Source organism: Carcharodon carcharias, chromosome 1 (assembly GCF_017639515.1).
Source record: "Carcharodon carcharias isolate sCarCar2 chromosome 1, sCarCar2.pri, whole genome shotgun sequence".
Taxonomy (NCBI): Eukaryota; Metazoa; Chordata; class Chondrichthyes; order Lamniformes; family Lamnidae; genus Carcharodon; species Carcharodon carcharias.
Genome location: NC_054467.1, coordinates 149,653,966 through 149,674,027, shown reverse-complemented (window position 1 = coordinate 149,674,027; position 20,062 = coordinate 149,653,966). Strand labels below are relative to the sequence as shown.

At 41.7% G+C, this 20,062-nt stretch overlaps 1 protein-coding gene across 12 annotated transcripts in view; it reads left to right on the top strand.

Moving 5' to 3' along the window:
* The window catches only part of fryl (furry homolog, like), a 634,639-nt gene that overhangs the window by 259,421 nt on the left and 355,156 nt on the right, over positions 1 to 20,062 (top strand). For all 12 annotated transcript variants that reach the window (XM_041198439.1, XM_041198448.1, XM_041198467.1 and 9 more), the window contains 3 exons: positions 360 to 413; positions 15,021 to 15,160; positions 19,885 to 19,981. In XM_041198439.1, coding sequence (XP_041054373.1) covers positions 360 to 413; positions 15,021 to 15,160; positions 19,885 to 19,981 — 291 coding nt within the window. The remainder of the gene's footprint in view (positions 1 to 359; positions 414 to 15,020; positions 15,161 to 19,884; positions 19,982 to 20,062) is intronic.

The following is a 20,062-nucleotide window of genomic DNA, read 5'->3' as shown; positions in this document are numbered from 1 at the left end:
CCATCCCCCACCCCCCACTTTCACTTGCTTAAAGTCTATTCAATTTCTAACTTTTCCCAGTTCTGATGAAAAGTGATTGACCCGAAACCTTAACTCTGCTTCTGTGTCCCTGGACAGTGTTTTGTTGATTTGGTCCCTTGTTACATTGGTAAGTTGTCAAAGTTATTTGTTTGTTTAAAAAGCTTGGGAGTAATTTCCTTCACACTGTTGGATTTTTTTTTGTGAGAACTGCTGATGAGATGACTCCATTTTTGTAGTTTAAGGTCGATAGCCTCAAGTACTATTGATGGAGAATTATTTTTATTATTTGAAAGCCACAGTGTAGTCACAATTTTCTTTTCTCATTATTTGTATTTTAGGAGAAACCATTGTCCAGATCATTGCAAAGAGGTGAAGATTTGCAGTTCGATCAGGTAAGAAAGCTGATGTATAATTATCTTTGTCACACCAAGAGAATATTCCCATACTCTCAAAACCAACATTTTCTACATTACGATCTAGTATGCATGATCATATAAATTTTGTAATTTATTCTGATACTTGGCAAAATGCAATAAGTTGGTATCTAATTTGTACTGTCCAAGATTATTTTTTCCTCTTTGATTAAATCCAATTAGTATTCAAGCTCTAAGTGCTACAGTACCTTAACTTAGTATGGAAAATAATGCAGTCATTCCTGTAGTATATAGGAAGTATTACTGGAATGTCTGAATATTGCTTCAAAATGCCAAGTGTAATGAGCCATTTTGTTATTCAGTAATTTCCATTTTTCACATACATCAAGAAGTCTGTGTTTTGATGTCTTGGTTCCTACCACAACTGTCTACATATATGGCAGCTGACAGCATTTTACTTTGATGTTCAGTGAGCATGTTATGATTTGCTGACAAAACTCAACAGACAGGGTACCTCTTCCCTTGATCCTGCTTCAGCTCCTGCTCAAGCCTGATTGCTACTAGACTGGCCCTAGCCCCCTTCCTCTCAATGTTACTTTTAATGGCAGCAATTATGGGCTCTGTACATTGGGTATTCTCAAGGAACATAAAGTCGCTCCTACAGTGTATAAATGGCAGAATGGCTGTCTTTAGCATTAGGAGTGAGGTTGAGAAGAGTGAAGTCAGGTGAAATCTTTTCATGGGTAGGATTGACATGTTTGGAAGAGTGAGAAGAAATGGATTGTATTGAAGGAGAGAGGGTATTGGCAGAATCTGGAATGGCACTGCCTGGTAAGGTAGGAAGGAGAGTGTCAGCATGTACTCGGGTCTTTGGAGTTATTTGAGTAGGTATTTAAATTTAAATGTGCTCTTGTGTTTCGGTTTGTGTGTGTCTTTCTCCCAGATTTGATGGGCTAAATGACCTGATTTTGTGCTACAACCTTTGATGATTTGAAGTGTCAGTTAGTGTTGGGTGCGAAACTTCACTTGACCTTGTTTGCACATGTGAAGTGACTGGGATGTTGGTCAGAACAGGAGCTTGTGCTGACTTGTTCTTCCAACTCTTCATATTACAGGAATTCTGAAGCCATTTATCATGACCTTTACTTCACCTGAGACTCATTAACTCAATATAGAAGGAGAGTGATACTAGAGCTTTCATGTGCAATTGTAATTGAGCAGTGTGCTTACAGAATCACAGAATTGTTACAGCGCAAAAGGAGGCCATTTGGTCCATTGTGTCTGCACTGGCTCGCCGAATGAGCAGTTCACCTAGTGCTATTCCCCCGCCTTCTCTCTATAACTCTGCACATTCCTTCCTCTTCCACACTCTCAGGCAGTGCATTCCAGACCTTGTTGTTTCTGTTTAAGCAAACTTTAAAGCTTTCTGCAGTAAGAATTTAGTAATTGCATCATAGCCATGAAAAATTAAGAAGTTTGACAGTTTAAAGTAACCAAACTGAAAGAAAATTGAGTATGAAAAAGGGTATTACACAATTCATCCATTCAAAGATTGCTTCTTAAAATATTAATATATTCAATTTCTAGAACAAAAGGCTATATTTGAGTAATGCATGACTGGTTCAGATAGAAAAAGTTGAAACTTATCCTTGAGTTTTTTTTTACTCAGTCAAAAACACTTGATGCTCCTTGGAGTTTTTGAAGCAGACAAATGGAACAGAATGGATTGTGGCAGTTCTATATTTGAGTGCACTTGCAGAAACACAACACCATAACGTTGGGTGTCTCATTCCTGCCAAAATCACCCACTTCTTCAGGCTCACTTTGGAAAGCTAAATTGACTTAAGATAAAAGCAAAAAACTGCGGATGCTGGAAATCCGAAACAAAAACAAAAATACTTGGAAAAATTCTGCAGGTCTGACGGCATCTGCGGAGAGGAATACAGTTAACGTTTTGAGTCTGTATGACTCTTCACTGGAACTAAATTGACTTGTTATTTATTCATGGGAAGTGGGCATCACTGGCTAGACCAGCATTTATGCCCATCCCTAATTGCCCTTGAGAAAGTGGTGGCTTGCTAGGCTTTTTCAGAGGGCATGTGGGTCTGGAGTCTCATGTAGGCCAGACCAGGTAAGGACAGCAGATTTCCTTCCTTAAAGGACGTTAGTGAACCAGATGGGTTTTTACGACAATCGACAATGGTTTCATGGTCATCATTAGACTTTTAATTCCAGATTTTTATTGAAGTCAAATTTCACTATCTGCAGTGGTGGGATTTGAACCTGGGTCCCCAGAGCATTACCCTGGGTGTCTTAATTACCAGCCCAGTGACAATACCACAACTGCCAGTCTCTCTTTAGCACTGCAAACTGTTTCCTTAAACCTCTCTTTGCCCTCTCCATGTTCAGGTCTAACAAGTGGACCTTGTTGTTAAGATTGAGACAATCCATTCAGCTGCCTTGTCCATGAAGTCAAACCTTCCTCTGGGTTCCCCCTGCCCTAACCTGCATCCTTCTCCAGTTTCTCCCCTTTCTTCTGTCAGGCCCTTTCTGAATATACCTGGCCTATAAATCCTAATTCTTGTTAACTCAACTCCAATCCTATTAAACTGTTGACCACCAAGTATTCCTCCCTGGCTTCCATGCTAGGTGACATTGTAAATGGTTCCGTCTCCTCATGTCAACACAGGCAACACGTACTCAGAAAAATCCCTTGACTCTTCTGTTCTAGTAAGCTACTGCCCCATTTCCAACCTTATTTTCCATCCAAAGTCCTTGAAGTGTTATCCGCTCCTTAATCCATGATTTCTTTGCCACTGTTCCATATTTGAAAAACTCAGATCAGGTTTGTGCTCCTGTCAAAACACTGAATAGTTTCTCTTTCCATCACTGCAGTTACCTTTTAAGTTTCCTAAGGCTTCCTCTTCCAGCTCTTATTTCTTCACCAGCTCTTTTGACCCCTCTATGCTCCTGTGTTGTCAAACCTCTTACCAGACACCCAGTCTTGGATTAGTCACAATTACTTTCAATTGGGAAGAATTATGCTATCATCTTTGGTCTTTGCCACAGTACTTTTGCAACTGATTCCATCCATCCTCCTTAACACCTATCTCACGTTGAATCTGACTGTTCACATCCTCAGTGTCTTATTTAACCCCCCGCACCCCCGCCAACCCCCTACTGAGTTTCTGAATCCCTTTCGTTTTCATCACAAAGACATCCTACTCCTATTTCCATAGAATTTCCCAACTCCGCCCTTGCCTTAACCCTCATTCATGAGCTTGTCACTTTCAGACTCTATTGTTCCAATCCCCTCTTAGCTGGTTTTCCATGCTCCATAAACTTCAGCTCACCCAAAAATCTGCTGCTCACTTCCTACTCTTTATCAAGGACTGTTCACCTATCGCACCGGTTCTTTTTCACCTATATTGCCTCCAAACCCCCACTGCTTCCAATTTAAAATTCTTGTCCTTGTGTTGAAATCCCTTCATGGCCTTGTTCCTCCCTAGCTTGTAAACTTCGTCCAGCCCCACAGCGTGCTTTATATAGTCTGTTTCTCTGACACTGGCCTCTTGTATTCTACCTCTACTAGGAGAACCAAGGAAAAAGCCAAGGATCACACCATGGGGGGCATTTTATTGCACCCCAATGGTGTAGTTCTGAGGGGTAGCATGTAAAATAGAAAGGGTGGGAAACCTTCCTGCTCACCCCCCGAGCTGTCCCCCACAGTATTGTGGACGGATATCCTGCCTGCCAGCCTTAGGCCTATTGAGGCCCTTAACTGGCCAATTAATAGACAGATAAGGGCCTCATTCTGCTTCCACCACCATGATTTGGTGGGCAGGGGAAGGTAGAACAATGAATGCCACCTGGTCTTTCACGATCTTGGGATAAAAGGTGGGAAGGAAAGGATGGTGGGGGGGAGGTGGTTAGTGCCATGTGCCCATCAGAGGCATCACCCCATCCCCTGTGCTTCCTGCTGGTATGTAAACTTAGTCTCTCTCCCCCCACCCCCAGTCCCTGTCCTCGTCCCCCTGGGACCCTATCCATATTGTTTTCTTACTCAGGACTGCTTGTAATCCCAGCAGCTGCCACTGCTTGCTTGTGGTGCTGCTGGGACTGCACAGCTTCTGACCAATCAGATTGGTTGGCAGCTCTTGAGGGTGGGACTTCCTTTCCCTGGGGGGGGTAGATGTACCACTCAGCTTGTTAAAGTTGTCCCCAGCACATTATCTCTGCGGGCAGCCTTTTTTAAAAGTCGCCACCCACCCACCCCCATCATAAAATTCATCCCCATGTTTGTTAACCGCCTTCTCAACTTGTCCTGCTGCACAACATATGTATAAGTATTAATTCATCCCCCAGAGGGTCTCAGCCTGCACTCCTTTCAAGGTTGTACCATTTAGTTATTATTGTCTTTCCTCATTCTTCATATCAAAGTGTATCACATCATCTGCCATGTGTCTGTCCATTTAACCAGCCTATGTCCTCATGTAACCTGTTACTATCCTTCACATTGTTTACTACATTTTTGTGTTCTGTATCATCTGCAGCTTTGAAATTATGCTCTCTATACCTAAATCCAGGATATTAATATAATTACAAAGAGCAGTGGTCTGTCCAATTCACCCCTCGCGTGGCTGACCTGGTGAACTCTGCTAGCGGATCAGCTGCCACCAACCTCTAAGCATTTCCCGCCAGAGTGTACTTTCAGTTGTGGACAGGGCCCTTGCCACCCATGAACTTACTGTGGATGATTGCATTGACATCACTGATGATACCTTGTCACTTAATTAAGCCTCCTGACTGGCTACATCTTCCACCACTTTTCCCATTGAGTCTGCCATAGTGACAATGTGGCACTTATCACCAGATCACACCTTGGCCTGATGCCCTACTCCTCTGGTTCTTTCTCCTGTTTTGAGCATATCACCTTGTTCACCCGTCTCATCTCCCTTTCAAAATCATTGTTTGCTACTGCCCTCTCAATTACAATAAAATTAACAGCAAAATAAGCAAAACTGCTTTCCTCCCTTTGCCCCTGCACCGAACAACGTGTCATCCTCAGTGATTTCAGTCTGCAACTCAGTTCATCATGTTCCCTCTCTGAGTTCACCGCCCTCTTATTCTCCCTAAATCCCTAGGTACGTGTAAACTCCTTAATCCGTATTCACGCTATCCCCTTGATTTTTGTCATCGCACATGGTCTTTCTAGCACCATGGTATAAGTTACAGATAAGGCTATCTCTGATCAATTCTTTGTATTACTCACTACCCACATGCCCCTTCCCAACTCTACCATCCATATCTGGAAAAAGCTATTCACCATTTTACTTTCAGTTGCATTTTCAACATCTCAACGATATACCTTTGGCCCTCCATTCACCACAACATTTCTGCAGCTACTAATTTGTTCAACCACACACTCGCCTTTCTTTGACCTAGTCCCCTATAAGACCATCAGTCTCTCTCAACATGACCATTCCCTTTGGCATGGCCCATACACCCTCTCCCTTAGGTCCAAGGAACACAGACTTGAATGGATATGGTGCACAACTAGTTTAGCCATGAAACGCTGGATCTGGCTGGACCACTTAAAACCACTTACATGGGCCCTGCTCTTGCCTGCTAAAACTGCTCACTATTTAAGGATCATTCTGGAAAGACTAAATAACCCTGGCTTCTTTCCCGACTGCAGACCATCAGCTAAAATCCTCAATTCCAACAATAAGTACATGGAACTCATTGACTTCTTTATCACTAAGGTTGAGACCATCTGATCAGCTGCCTCTGCCGCAACCCTGCCTTCCGCTAGTCCACTTGACCAAGCTTCCTGTAATGCTTCATCCTGCCCTAGCTTTGAAGTGGTATCTTTGTCTAGTTTCTCTCCTATCTCCCCACATGTCCTCTCTGAGCTCATATTGTCCGTTAGACCCAGCTCCTGTCCCCACTAAACTGCTGATCACACAACTTTTCCTCCTGACCCCCAGATTAGCCGATAATGTAAATAATTCTCTCTGTTCAGGTGTTGTCCCTCTCTCCTTTAAATCTGCCACCATCAACCCTTCCCTCAAAAACCCTTGACCCCACCACCGTTGTAAACTTCCATCTCCAATCTCCCTTTCCTCTCCAGAGTCTTTGAACGTGTTACCTCCCAAATCTATTCCCATCTTTCATGGAAATCTTTGAATCCCTACCTCTCCACTTCACTTTTATCTTTTAAGAGACTCCTTGAAAGCTACCTCTTTGACCAAACGTTTGATCATCTGCCCTGCTATTTATGTGGTTTGGTGTCATACTTTGTTTTATAATGCTCCTGTGAAGTGCCTAGGGGTGTTTTATTATGTTAAAGGCATAATATAAGTGTATGCTGTTGGCCTAATGCTGACTACTGGGGAACCCCACTGTATACCTCCCTCCAGTCTGAAAAACAGCCATTCAGCACTGCTCTGTTTTCTGTTCTTGCTTCACTGCCCATTTAATCCAATGAGATTTAATTTTGCTGACAAGCCTATTATGTGGTACTTAATTCAATGCCTTTTGATAGTTCATATACGCAACATCAACTGTACTACCCTCATCAACCCTCTCCATTACTTTATCAAAGAACTTGATCAAGTTAGTCAAACATGATTTGCTTTTAACAAATCCGTGCTGAATTTCCTTTATTAGCCCATGTCTTTTCAAACATCACTCAACTTCATATGCATCTTGGCTCCACTATCTCTGAAACTCATTTAAGCTTTTGTCACCTCCAAGCTCAACTTTTCCCATGCTCTTTTCACCAGCTTCCCTTTCTCCATCTTCCATGAGCTCCGACTAGGCACAAAACTCAGCTGCCTTCGGCCCACCTCCAGAAAGTGCTACATTTTTTAACCATAATTGTTCATGGGATGATATCAATCTTCATGGGTGTATTGCAACGGCAACCATCCAGGTGACTTGAATGATGGAAATTGAGGCATTAGAAGATGAGCTATTCGAGCTTTGCTCTTGTGATGTTGATGTGGTTATTCCGATTAACATTTTGATCAGCATTAAACAACAAAGGATTAATGATTCTGAACCCGCCAATGATCTTGCTGTTGAAGGTCAGGGGTGGGGAGAATAGCTTGATTTTCTCTTGTTCAAGATTATCTTTATCAGATATCTATGGATCTAGTAAGACAGCACTCAATTTCAGCACCATCTAGAATGAAGCAGCCCTTTTGATAAGCATTTCTCCCATTGGACTCTGTTCACCTCCTGTTACTGTATGTGCACTGATCGCTACAGTACTATTTACAGGCATAGTAACTTGACAAGCTTACTTCAACGACACATCTCAGCATTGATGAACTCGCCTTGGAATCTTCTCCTAAACCAACGCTTTTTCTCAGACATCTTCTGCAAAAGTTCACCTCCAAGGTTTCGAACTCTCCTTCCGATGTTCCTCTTCCCTGGGTCACTACACGCATTCAATCTGTCTTCTACGCACTCTCTCCCACTGACTCAGCCGTCAATAGTAGCACTGCTTCACACACCCATAGCAAAGAGTTACAGACCTTCAGTTGTCTCTTTGGAACTTCTGGCTTCTTGCAAGCTGTTCTTGCTTTAATTTTGCTTTCTACAGCTTTTGTCTCTTTAAATCTGAAACTTGGAGCCTTTCTGTCTGCCCCTCACTTTTATCTTCATTGAATAGGACCATTTCCAGATTCCTGTCTTTCCTTTGACTAGAAGATCTGCTTGGCAGTTTCTCCTGTTCCACTCCCCTTTATTTGGAGTCTTTTCTTTAACTTGGGACTTGCTACCTGTCCCCTTTGATTCAGTCTCTCCTGGCAGCTACTTTCAAAACCAACTGAACTCAAACAGCATCCAAATCAAACTGCTGTTTCTAGTTTCTTCTGTGTGTGTCTGTGGGAGGGACCTGCCTCTCTGGACCCCTGTAGCTCGACAACAGCCCTGTTTCTCAACTTTTGTTTAATTTAGCTGCAACGGTTGTATAGCTCTCAGTAGAAATGGAGGTACCTTTTAAAGTGAAACGAAAACTCAACTTGACCTTTCTTAACACACAATACAGAAATGCAAATCAAACTTAAACATTAAAACTAAAACTCATTCCTAACACCTACAAATGTAACTTACTTAAACTATCTCTATTTCCTAACAGCTGCTATTGTAATAATTTATAATAAATAACCACTGATCACCCATTGCATTACCCATGGCAAATTAGACACTTGCTCGGGTTGGAGGAATAATTGAGAGGCACTGAAGTCAGGCACACTTGATGCAGCCATGCAACATTTGGAAGTGCTGGAATATACAAACCTGGGGGGAGAGTAGAGTATTGTTCGTAGAATTTTGGCTTTTCTACTTTTAAATAGATGGTAGAGGTCATGGGTTTGGAAGGTACTGTTGAAGGAGCCTTGAAAAGTTATTGCAGTGCATCTTGTAGATGGTATATGCTGCTGCCACTGTGCACTAGTGGTAGATGGGGTGCCGATCCAGCAGCTTCCCTAGTCTTGTATGGTGTCAAGCGTTTTGAGTGTTGTTGGAGCTGCACTTACCCAAACAAGCGGAGAGTATTCCATTATGGTCCTGATTTGTGCTTTGTGGATGGTAGACAGGCTTTGGAGAACATACACACAATCACATGAATTAGGAGCAGGAGTAGGCCACTCAGCTCCTCAAGCCTGCTCACCTTTCAACAAGATCATGGCTGATCTGATTTTAACCTCAACTCCACATTCCTGCCTACCCCCAGTAATCTTTCACCCTGTTGCTAATCAAGAATCTAGCTAACTCTGTCTTAAAAATATTCAAAGACTTTGCTTCCACCGCCTTTTGAGGAAGAGAATTCCAAGGACTCATGACCCTCTGAGGGAAGAAATTTTTCCTTATTGTCTTAAATGAGCAACCCCTTATTTTTAAACACTGACCCCCTGGTTCTAGATTCTCCCACAAGAGGAAGCATCCTTTCCACATCCACCCTGTCAAGACCCCTCAGGATCTTAAAGGTTTCAATCAAGTCGCCTCTTACTCTTCTAAACTGGAGTGGATACAAGCCTATTCTGTTCAACCTTTCCTCATAAGACAATATGTCCATTCCAGGTATTAGTTTATTAAACCTTCTCTGAACTGCTTCCAACACATTAACATCCTCTCTTAAATAAGGAGACCAATACTATGCACAGTACTCCAAATGTGGTCTCACCAAGGCCCTGTATAACTAACTGAAGCACAACCTCCCTACTTTTATATTCAACTCCCCTCACAATAAACGATAACATTGTTAGTTTTCCTAATTACTTGCCGTACCTGCATACTAGCCTTTTGCGACTCATGCACTAGGGCACCCAGATCCCTCTGCATCTCAGAGCTCTGTAATCTCTCACCATTTAGATAAAATGCTTTTTATTCTTCCTGCTAAAATGGACAATTTCACATTTTCCCGCATTATACTCCATTTGCCAGAACTTTGTCCACTCGCTTAATCTATCTATATCCATTTGTAGCCTCCTTATGTCCTCTTCAGAACTTACTTTCCTCCCTACCTTTGTGTCATCAGCAAATTTAGCAACCTTGCCTTCGGCCCCTTCATCCAAGTCATTTATATAAACTGTAAGAAGTTCAAGCCCCAGCACTGATTCCCTGTAGCATTACATATTGCCAACCAGAAAATAACCTATTTATGGCCACTTTGTTTCTTGTTAGCGATCCAATTTTCTATCCATGCCAATATGTTACCCCTACACCATAAGCTTTTATTTTCCGCAATAACCGTTGATGTAGCACCTTATCAAATGCCTTTGGAAATACCCGGTGTTAGAAGGTGAGTTACTCGCTGCAGAATTCCCAGCCTCTGACCTTCTTTTGTAGCCACAATATTTATATGGCCAGCCCAGTTCAGTTTCTGTTTAATGGTAAGCCCCAGGATGTTGATGTTAGAGGATCTAGCGATGATAATGCCATTGAATGTCAAGGGGAAATGGTTAGATGCTCTCTTGTTGGAAATGGCCATTGCCTGGCACCCGTATGGCATGAATGTTACTTGCCACTTATCATCCCAAGCCTGAATGTTGCCCAGGCCTTGCTGCCTGCAGGCATAAACTGCTTCAGTATCTGAGGAATTCCAAATGGCACTGAACACTGATTAATCATCAGCGATTATTCCCACTTCTGATGTTCAGGAAAGGTCAGTTGTGAAGCAGCTGAAGATGGTTGGACCTAGCACACTACCCTGAAGAACCCCTGCAGCGATGTCCTGGAATTGAGATGATTGACCTCCAACAACCACAACCATTCTTTGTGGAACCAACCAATGGAGAGTTTCCCCCAATTTCCATTGACTTCAATTTTACTAGAGCCCCTTGATGCCACACTCGTTCATTTGCTGCCTTGATGTCAAGGGCAGGCACTCTCATGTTACCTCTGGAATTCAGCTCTTTTGTCCATGTTTTGACCAAGGCTGTAATGTCTGGAGCTGAGGGCCCTGGCAAAGCTCAAACTTAGTGTCACTGAGCATGTTATTGCTGAATACGCGCCACCTTCCATCATTTTGCTGATGGGCAAGAGTTGACTAATGGGGCGGTAGTTGGCCGGATTGGATTTGTCCTCTTTTTGTGGACAGGACGTACGTGGGCAATTTTATTCATTGTCAGAAAGATGCTAGTGTTATGGTTGTATTGGAATGTCTTAGCTAAGAGCAAGACTACTTCAGCACTTTCGCCAGAATGTTGTCAACGCCCCTAGCCTTTGCTGTATCCAGTATCTTCTGCCATTTCTTGACAACACATTGGATTGAATTGTCTGAAGGTAGACAGCTATGATGGTCGAACCTCTGAGGAGGCAGAGATGGGTCATCCACTTGGCATGTACAGCTGAAGATGGTTGGAAATGCTTCAGCCTTGTCTTTTATACTGATGTGCTGGGCTCCAGGATGGAAATGTTTGTGGAGCCTCCTGGTTGTGAAAAAGAAGAAAATATTTAGAAAATGTGAGTAACAATGGACATAAAATAGTTAAAACTCAACATCTTCTTTTATTGACTTCTAAAAGAAAATAAACTGAAAACATATATTACAATATTGGTGACTGTTAAAGTAGGTTTGACATCAATGTGAAGATATCCAAGATAGCCTTAATAGGAATTTAGCAATCCAAAGGGATACACAAGATGAGATTTGTGAAGTGTTGGAGGGAGTTGATGAATGCTAGCCAGGTCTCTTTAGATTGGAAACAGTTCACATAGTACTCATATTTAAAAGAAATCACAAAAGAGACCCAGGTATCTGCAATTTTATATTAATAACAATAAATATTGAAATCATTTTTCAGGAGTGAATTTGATGATTAGCTCAGTAAGTATCCAACACAACTTCAGAAAAGGGAGATCAGATTTTATCAATCTACTCTTTTTTAAGCAAATAACAGTTTACGTGGACTATGGATTGCTATTTTGAAATGGTATACTTCTATGCCTTTGACAAAAGTTTTGCATGAAAGACTGCTGTGCTAGTGTAAAATGGCATTCCGAGGTAAGAGCAGGAAATGATATTGGCTGAAAGGAACGCAGAAATGAGTATTTGTTAGAGAGGTACGTGTTAGGTTGATTGATTGTGGCTGGTGGCTCTATTGTTTCCAACATATAATCAGTTCCTTGATTGAGAAGCTGAATGCAAGTTGGACAGTTTTGCAAATGATACCAAATAACGAGTGGTTTTGAATCTGTTGATCCTCTCAAACTGACAACACGAAACAAAAGTTTATTCATGGGCAGAGCAATGGCAGATGGAGTTCAATAAAGAAAAATGTTCGATACTACATATTGAAAGGAACAATGAGTGACATCCTCTGTGAACTCTTGTTGAAATAACTTAAGGTGAAGGGTTCTTGGGGTGCTAGTGAGCTTGGTATTCAATATGCAAACCCTGTAAAGCAGCAATTAACAAAGCAGATATAGCACTAATTTATATTGCTGAATCATTAAATGAAAGCTGCAGGGTACTTGATCCCACGGCATCTGAGCCCAATTTTGTGATTTCCAAGTGTGTGCACTTCCAACCGGGGTTACTAGATAGCTGTCAGGTGCAGGGACCATAGCCAATTTCTCCCTTCTGAATCCAGGGTCAGTTTAGCTATTTTTAGTGCCCATGCTTCAATCCTGTGATCAACCAATTCAGAACAGGCTGGGATAGGAGCTTTGATCTTCCTAAGTTTTGGAGGTGACTGCCCTGGGAGCAGCGACAAGAAGGTGGGCAGTATGGTTGCGGGTGTAGGAGCACTGCTGGGGAATTGGGGCATATAGTTGCTGGGTATGGGAACACTGGAGAGGGATTGTAGGATACTGTTGACAAAAGTGTTTGGCTTCCAAGTCTGATTGCTATCTTGGTGTTTCCCTTTAACTCCTGTACCCTGGTTCCTTTTCTGGACGGTATAACGATGATCAGATTGGATGTGACTGTGACGTAATCTGTGCTCAAATAACCCATTGTTGTTCACTTTTAAGCTTCATAGATTGAAGATCGACCACTTGAAGTCCCTTGAGGACCACATTCCAAACCCCAGGGAGTGTTGGCGCTTTAATGGGGGTGTGAGGCAATATTTAAAATGCTGTAACTTTGGTTAATATATCCTTGTGGGTGATTTCCCAGAGTAGCTGGAAAGGAAAGGGTGGTTAGTGTAGCATGAGTACAAGCAGCAGCAGGAGAGAGAGCAGAAGAATGCACAGGTGATTGTGTGGCTGTGACTCAAGTGGCTCTTTGGATGGGGAAGAAGGGCTTTAAAAAATGATTAACTGAGCAATGACTTGGTGAACCTGAATTTTTCCAGCACAAGCCTACGGAAAAATATATTTTAAATAAGTATTTAGCTTTATTTTGAATAATTCAGGTTCGCTAAATACTTAAAATAAAGCTAAAAATTTACTTAAAATATAGTTTTCTGCAGGCCAGTGCTGAAAAAAATTCTTTGAAAAGTAAGAACTTGTATCTCTACACACTCCTTGATCTCTGGTTGCCTCAATGTATTTTACAATAATGAAGCACTTTGAAGTAATTCCCCCTGAGCTACAATTCGTCCACTGGCCAAGTGCGAGGCATGCTGGGAGCCAGACTCAGTATTGATTGTAAACGTGTGAAGAACTTCTGGAGACTTGAGGCTAGGTTGGGGATTGAGACAGGAGGCAGATATGGCTGGGGGTTGGAATGTGAAGATGAGACAGTGGTCAAGTTAAAAAGAGAGGGGAATCTGGTTGCAGAGGAGCAAAGGCGCCAGCCAGCAAGCCATTTTGAAGCTTCAGTTTTTCTGATCTTCACAGTGCAACAGTAAGGTCTCAGAGCTAAGCAAGCACAGTTCCACCTTTATTGGAGGCCAAATCCAGAGGAACTGATCAGGCAAATAAAATAATTAAAAACATTACAATGATAGGTAAATTTGAGAAACTTCTACCTCCTGATAATTCAAAGATTTATTTTTGCAACATTTGAGCAGTTGGAACAAAGCAGCATTAAAGTGCAGTTTTAATTATCCAGTAATTTGATTTAAGTGATTTAAATTACTTGGAGTAGAGTTTATGCATCTGCAAAAATAATTGAATGCCAAGAACTTTGAGCTGTTTCTAGAGATATAGCGCTATGTAAATATGTTTATATTTTTCCCTTAGTATTTCCCACATTCAAATAGAGAAAGCCTTAAGTGAAAGTGGGATTCATTGGGACACCTGTTATGGTTGAAAGTGCTAATGGTGCAATATCCAGAGAGCAGTGTCAGGTGGGGGTAGTGGAAGAGGACTTATGGAGTTAAATCTATGTCTCTGCTTACAATGCGGAGTAAAACTTGAACTCTTCACATATTTGGCTCTCAAATTTTGATGGTCAGCAGATCATAGTGTATGAGGATTCTGAATTATACACTAGGTTTTGTGGTATTTTATTTGTCCTATTTGATTCCACTCACTTGAAATAATTCATAATTTATGTTACTAATTGTTATGTTACTAAATCAAGAGGCCTAGACTAATACTCAGAAAATGTGAATCCTGCCATGGAGTTTGTAAATTTAAATTAAAAAACACTGGAAATACAAAGCTGGTATCAATATAAGTGACCAGTATAAGCCGTTTGATTCAGTATTGTCCTCGGAAAAGGAAACCTGCAGTCCTTATCTCGTGGGGCCTAGATGTTATTCTAATCTAATGTCAACATGAGTGATTCTTAACTATCCTCCAACGTAGCCTACCAAGCCTTTCATTTGTTAGAGATGGGAAATAGATGCAATTTTTTAGCGATGTATCTCTTTGAAATGTCACAAAGTGGTTTGCGTACATTTACTTTCACTGTGCAAGCAGATCATATGCAAACCTTGCGAGTGATGCTCGTATCCTGAGAATAAATAAATGAAGCACATGGAAATAAATCTTCCAATGCTACAATGGACTCCAAGTCAGCTATGAGGATTGCTGGGTGCCAGCCTCAGTATTCATTGCAAAAGCATAAAACCGCAACAGTCTCATGTTGGGTGGGGGTTCAAGGCAAGTAGCTGTGATCGGTTGGGGTAAGAATCGAACATTTTGTTGTTTTGTAAGCCCTTGGATATTTTCAGCTCTGAAAGTTGGTTTATTTGTGTGCTGTTTTGTATTTTGCAGGTGATTAGCTCTATGAGCTCAGTAGCAGAACACTGCCTTCCCTCTCTACTTCGCACCTTGTTTGATTGGTACAGGCGGCAGAATGGAACAGAAGATGAATCCTATGAATATAGACCGCGGTCAAGTACAAAATCTAAAGGGTAATTTATTTATCTATCTTTCTGAAAAACAGGAAACGTAAAACAATCCATGGTTGCTTGAGTTTCCTACATGACCAATGGAAGTAAACTGGTGGAGGGTGTTTGAGACTTTTGCTGTAACAAATAAACTAAAATCAACAGAAAAAAATATTAATTAAGTGGCAACAAATACACCAAACTAAAGAAAAGGTACTTTTGCATTATCTGACTAATGTAATCGAGATAAGTCTTACAACCTCATTCACTGTGCGCTGCACTTCTGATAGATATGTAACATTGCAGGAACAAGTCCAGAGCAACTCATAGCTTTGCACTTCCCCCTGCCACACTAGGCCGAGACTACTGATGTGCCTCAAAAATCATTTCACTCCAGATCTGATTTTTCACGAGCAAGGCCCACTTCAGTGACTCCTGAAATCTCAAATTTCCACTTGTTCCATCCCCTTCCTTTTGAGTGGAAAACAAACTCTTATAATCAACCTGTTTGATTGTTAACACAAAGCAGTTCTTCTGCTTCTCCAACAGATTTACTTTGTCTCTTTCCGAATCTCAAAAATACCTCATGGGGGAAAGCATGTAAAGGTGTGAAATCTGTCACTTGATTTCGTTAGTTTCCTGTTTGAGTTTCTTCCCCAAGGCAACCAGATTACATAGGCATGTCAGCGAACTGGGATTATTTTAAAATATAACGATCTTGTAAAGTACAGCTTCATAACAATATTACTAAATGCTTAATGCTGACAAACTCCAAGAATGTCGTATTATATTCTGCATTTATTATTTTCTCCCCTATATAATATGACAGTAGGCAGTCAAGTCTCAGGCCTGTATAGCACTTCTGTATCACCTCATTACTGTAAGGTGCATAAGAGTACCTCGGAGGAGAACAAGATGAGTTTGTGTTTTTGTTCCTTTTGCCTGTGAGAAACCATTCAGTCTCTTGCTAAATACTCCTTCAATTTTTAAAAGGGGTGTATGAGAAATGGTGGATCTGATGCAATAGTTTCACTAAACTATTTAAAAAAAATCAATTCCTGGAATGTGAGCATTGCTGGTTTATTGTTCATCCCTTAAAGCCCTTGAAAAGTTGGTGGTGAACCTTGAATGCTTCTTGAAAACTTCTTGAGTGGCTTGCTGCTAGGCTTGCTGTTAGACCATTTCAAGAGCCACATATTGGCCAGACAGGGTAAGGATTTCCTTCTCTAAAAGATGTTAGCGAATCAGATGGGATTTTATAACAATTTGTTCGTTTCATGGTCACCATTACGGATACTAGCTTTTATTCTAGAATATATTTAATTAATTGAATTGAATTTTCCCAGCTGCCATAGTGGGCATTTGAACTAGGGGCAAGATTTTTTGGATGGCAGAGTTTTGTGTCTGGCCACCCAGAAAGTCAGTGGGGAATGCATCCCTGCTGGTTACAGCAGCCACGCAGTAATTTAACATTGAGGAGTACTAATTGGCTGAAGGCAGTACTTCCGTCTCTCACTCAGGTGGAAATCCCACCCCAGAGAGCTCTGTAGTTGCAGCAGTGGCCAGGGCTGGAGCTACAAGCAGTCCCCAGATTCTAAGCCCTAGTGTTGGGCTTTCCCCTTGGCCTAACTCCTCCCATCAGCCTGAAAATTGAGGCTGGGCAGGAAGCGCCCCTTAAATGACCATTAATTGGCCACTTAGCCACCTCAGTTGCAAGGGCAGTCTGCCCCCCCCCCCCCCCCCCCCCCCCCCGCCATAACATTTGGGCAGAAAGGCAGTGGGAAGGCAACCTGGGGAATTTTACTTGCACCTCCCCCGCCACCCTAGCGTTAGTTAACAATGTCCCTGCTTATTTAGATAACATGCAGGAATTGTAACAGAGTTGTCCCATAATGTTCACAACTGTGACTTTACCCATTGTAACTTATGGATCTTCTTCCACATTGCTTTGAACACAGCTATCTTTATTGGTTTGTTTCTCAGATGTATCTCAGTTACATCAACAGCTCTCTACTGAGAAATTTGGATATTCTTTGGATAGTTAGTTGGGGAGATTAAGATGGCAATATTATTGAGTGAATTATTATAGTAAATATAAATAATAGTAAATAGAAACAAGAGGTCTAGGACAAAAAAATGCAAGAACCTGCTCATACATCATGCAAGAACGACATTAGCTTGAATTTATACACTGCTTTATGTGGTGAAGCATCTCGAGATGCTTACAGAACCATTATAAAGCAAAAATTTGACACTGGGTCACAAGATACTAAGGCAGATAACCAAAAGTTTGGTAAGAGAGAGAAGTTTTAAAAAGGAAAGAGAGACCAGAGAGGTTTTGGGAGGGAATTCAAGAGCTTTGAGTCTTGGTGTCTGAAGGCATTTGCACCAATGATGGAGCAATTAAAATTGGGCTAGAACTGGAGGAGCACAGATATCTTGGAGAGTTGTGGGGCAGGAGAAGATTACAGAGATAGAGAGGAGTGAGGCCATGGAGAGATTTGATAGTAAATGAGAATTTTAAAATCAATTCTTGCTTAAATGGGAGCCAGTGTAGATCAGCAAGTACAGGGGAAATGGGCGAATGAGATTTGGTGTGAGTTAAGATACAGGCAGCAGAGTTTGGGATGACTTCAACCTAACAGATGTTAGAATGTGGAAGGCTGTCTAAGTGAATGGGAATAGTCAAGTCTAGAGGTAATAAAAGCATGGGAGGGTTTCTGCAGTAGTTAACTTTATGCGGGGACAGTCAGGTGCTGTTATGGAGATGGAAATAAGTGGTCTGAGTGACGGTGTGGATATGTGGTTGGAAGCTCATCTCAAACAAATATGATATCAAGGTTGTGTACAGTCTATTTCAGTCTTAGGCAGTTGCCAGGGCGAGGGATGGTGCTGGTGCCAAGGGCACAGAGTTTGTTGCAGGGACCAAAGACAATGATATGGTTTTCCCAATATTTAATAAGATGAAATTTCTGCTCATCTAGCACTGGATGTTGGATAGTCAGTCTGATAATTTAAAGGCAGTGGAAGAGCCAAGAGAGGTGGTGATAAGATAGAGCTGGGTGTTAACATACATGTGGATAAAAGTCCTCTATGTTTGCCCATACTGATGCTGTCTCCAGATGATGTCACTTAGGGGCAGCATGTAGATGAAAAATTGGAGGGGTCCAAGGATGGATTCTTTAGGGAACAACAGAGGTAATGGTGTGGGAGTGGAGGGGGTAGTTGTTACAAGTGAAATGCTGACTGCAATTAGATAAATAAGAATTAAACCACGTGAGTGCAGTTCGATGCAGCTGGACCACAGAGCCATTGGTGGAGGATGGTGTGGTCAGCCATGTCAAAGGCTGAAGACAGGGCAAGAAGGAATAGTTTGCCTTTGCTATACTCACATAGGATGTAATTTGTGATTTGGTAACAGTTCTGTGTCAGGGACAGAATCCTGATTGCAGGGATTTGATCATGGAGATCAAGGGAGAAATGGGCTTGGATTTGGGAGATGCCAACATGATCAAGGACTTTGAAGAGGAAAGGGAGGTTGCAGGTGGGACAATAATTTGCAAGAATGCTGATTTCAGAGGTTGGTTTTTTGAGGAAGGTGTGATATGGGACATTTAAAGGAGACAGGACATTATCTGAAGAGAAGCATTGATAACAGCTAAGATGGAAGCCAGGAAGGGAAATTGGGCAATTAGTTTTGTGAATAAAGGATCGAGGTGGGTCTCCTTGATTGGATGAGTTTGGAGAGGGCTTGAGGCCTGATACAAGAGGGACTAGAGAATTATGCGAATTAAGGGCTAGGGCAGAGTAGGGAACCTTAGAGGAGGTTTTGAGAAGGAAGAAAAGTGACAAAGACAGCTGATCAGGTGGTCTCAATCTTAATGACAAAGGAATCCATGAGCCCTCACATTTGTTGGTGAAGTTGGAGGAGGCTGAAGAGAGGGGTTCAAGAAGATGATTTGCAATGGAGAAAATGGGCTATCTTTGCATTCAAGAATAATTTTGGAATAGTGAGCACTTTTGGCATACAAGTGGAGTTGTTAATAGTGCTTTATATGGCCCAGCTAGATCTGGTGGTGAATGGCTAAACCAGATGTCCTCTGTATCTGTTCAAGTCTGGCTCTCTTGGTCTTAAGGGAGTGGATTTGAAAGTTATGCTGCTGGAATGGCCAGGGTGAGAAAGAACAACAGTTTTACTGGGGACAATGGCATCAAAGATGGAGGTGAAGGTATGATTCAGCAAATCAGTAGCTACAGAAATGTTGTGCTGAACGTAGAATTAAAAGCTAGACAGTTGGGGTTTTGAAAGCAATTGAAAAGGATAGAGTTTTTTTTCTAGGGTTGGCATCGAAATTTTGGAGCACAGAAGGTGGCCATTCAGCCCTTCAAGCCCATGCCAGCTCTTGACAAAAACAATATGACAGGTCTTACTCAGCAGCACTTTCCCTGTAGCCCTGCAATTCTTTCCCTCCTTCAGAAGGGGAATATGGGCACTTGCCATTGACCTTGGAGTGTGCCTGCCGAGGTATAGAAATGTTTTTCTGGAACTCTTCTCTGCACTTGATTCTAACTGCAGTCCACTTTCCCATAATTATTTAAGTAACTGAAATTGATGAAGTCAACCCAAGTACAGCAACATGAAATAAAGTAAATACAATGAAAGTACTTTCAAGTTCTGTAAAGCAGAATCTTGAAAAATAAACAATTGTTGATTTCATATTTTACCAATTTGTTCTCCTCTTTTTCAGGGATGAACAACATCGTGATAGAGATTATCTGCTTGAGCGAAGAGACTTAGCTATAGATTTCATTTTCTGTTTAGTTTTAATAGAAGTTTTAAAACAGGTAAGCTAGTTTCATTTTGTTTGCAGCTGCAATTTTTAATGAATTATTAAGTGTTTGTGCCCTTGCCCCCTCCCCAATCTC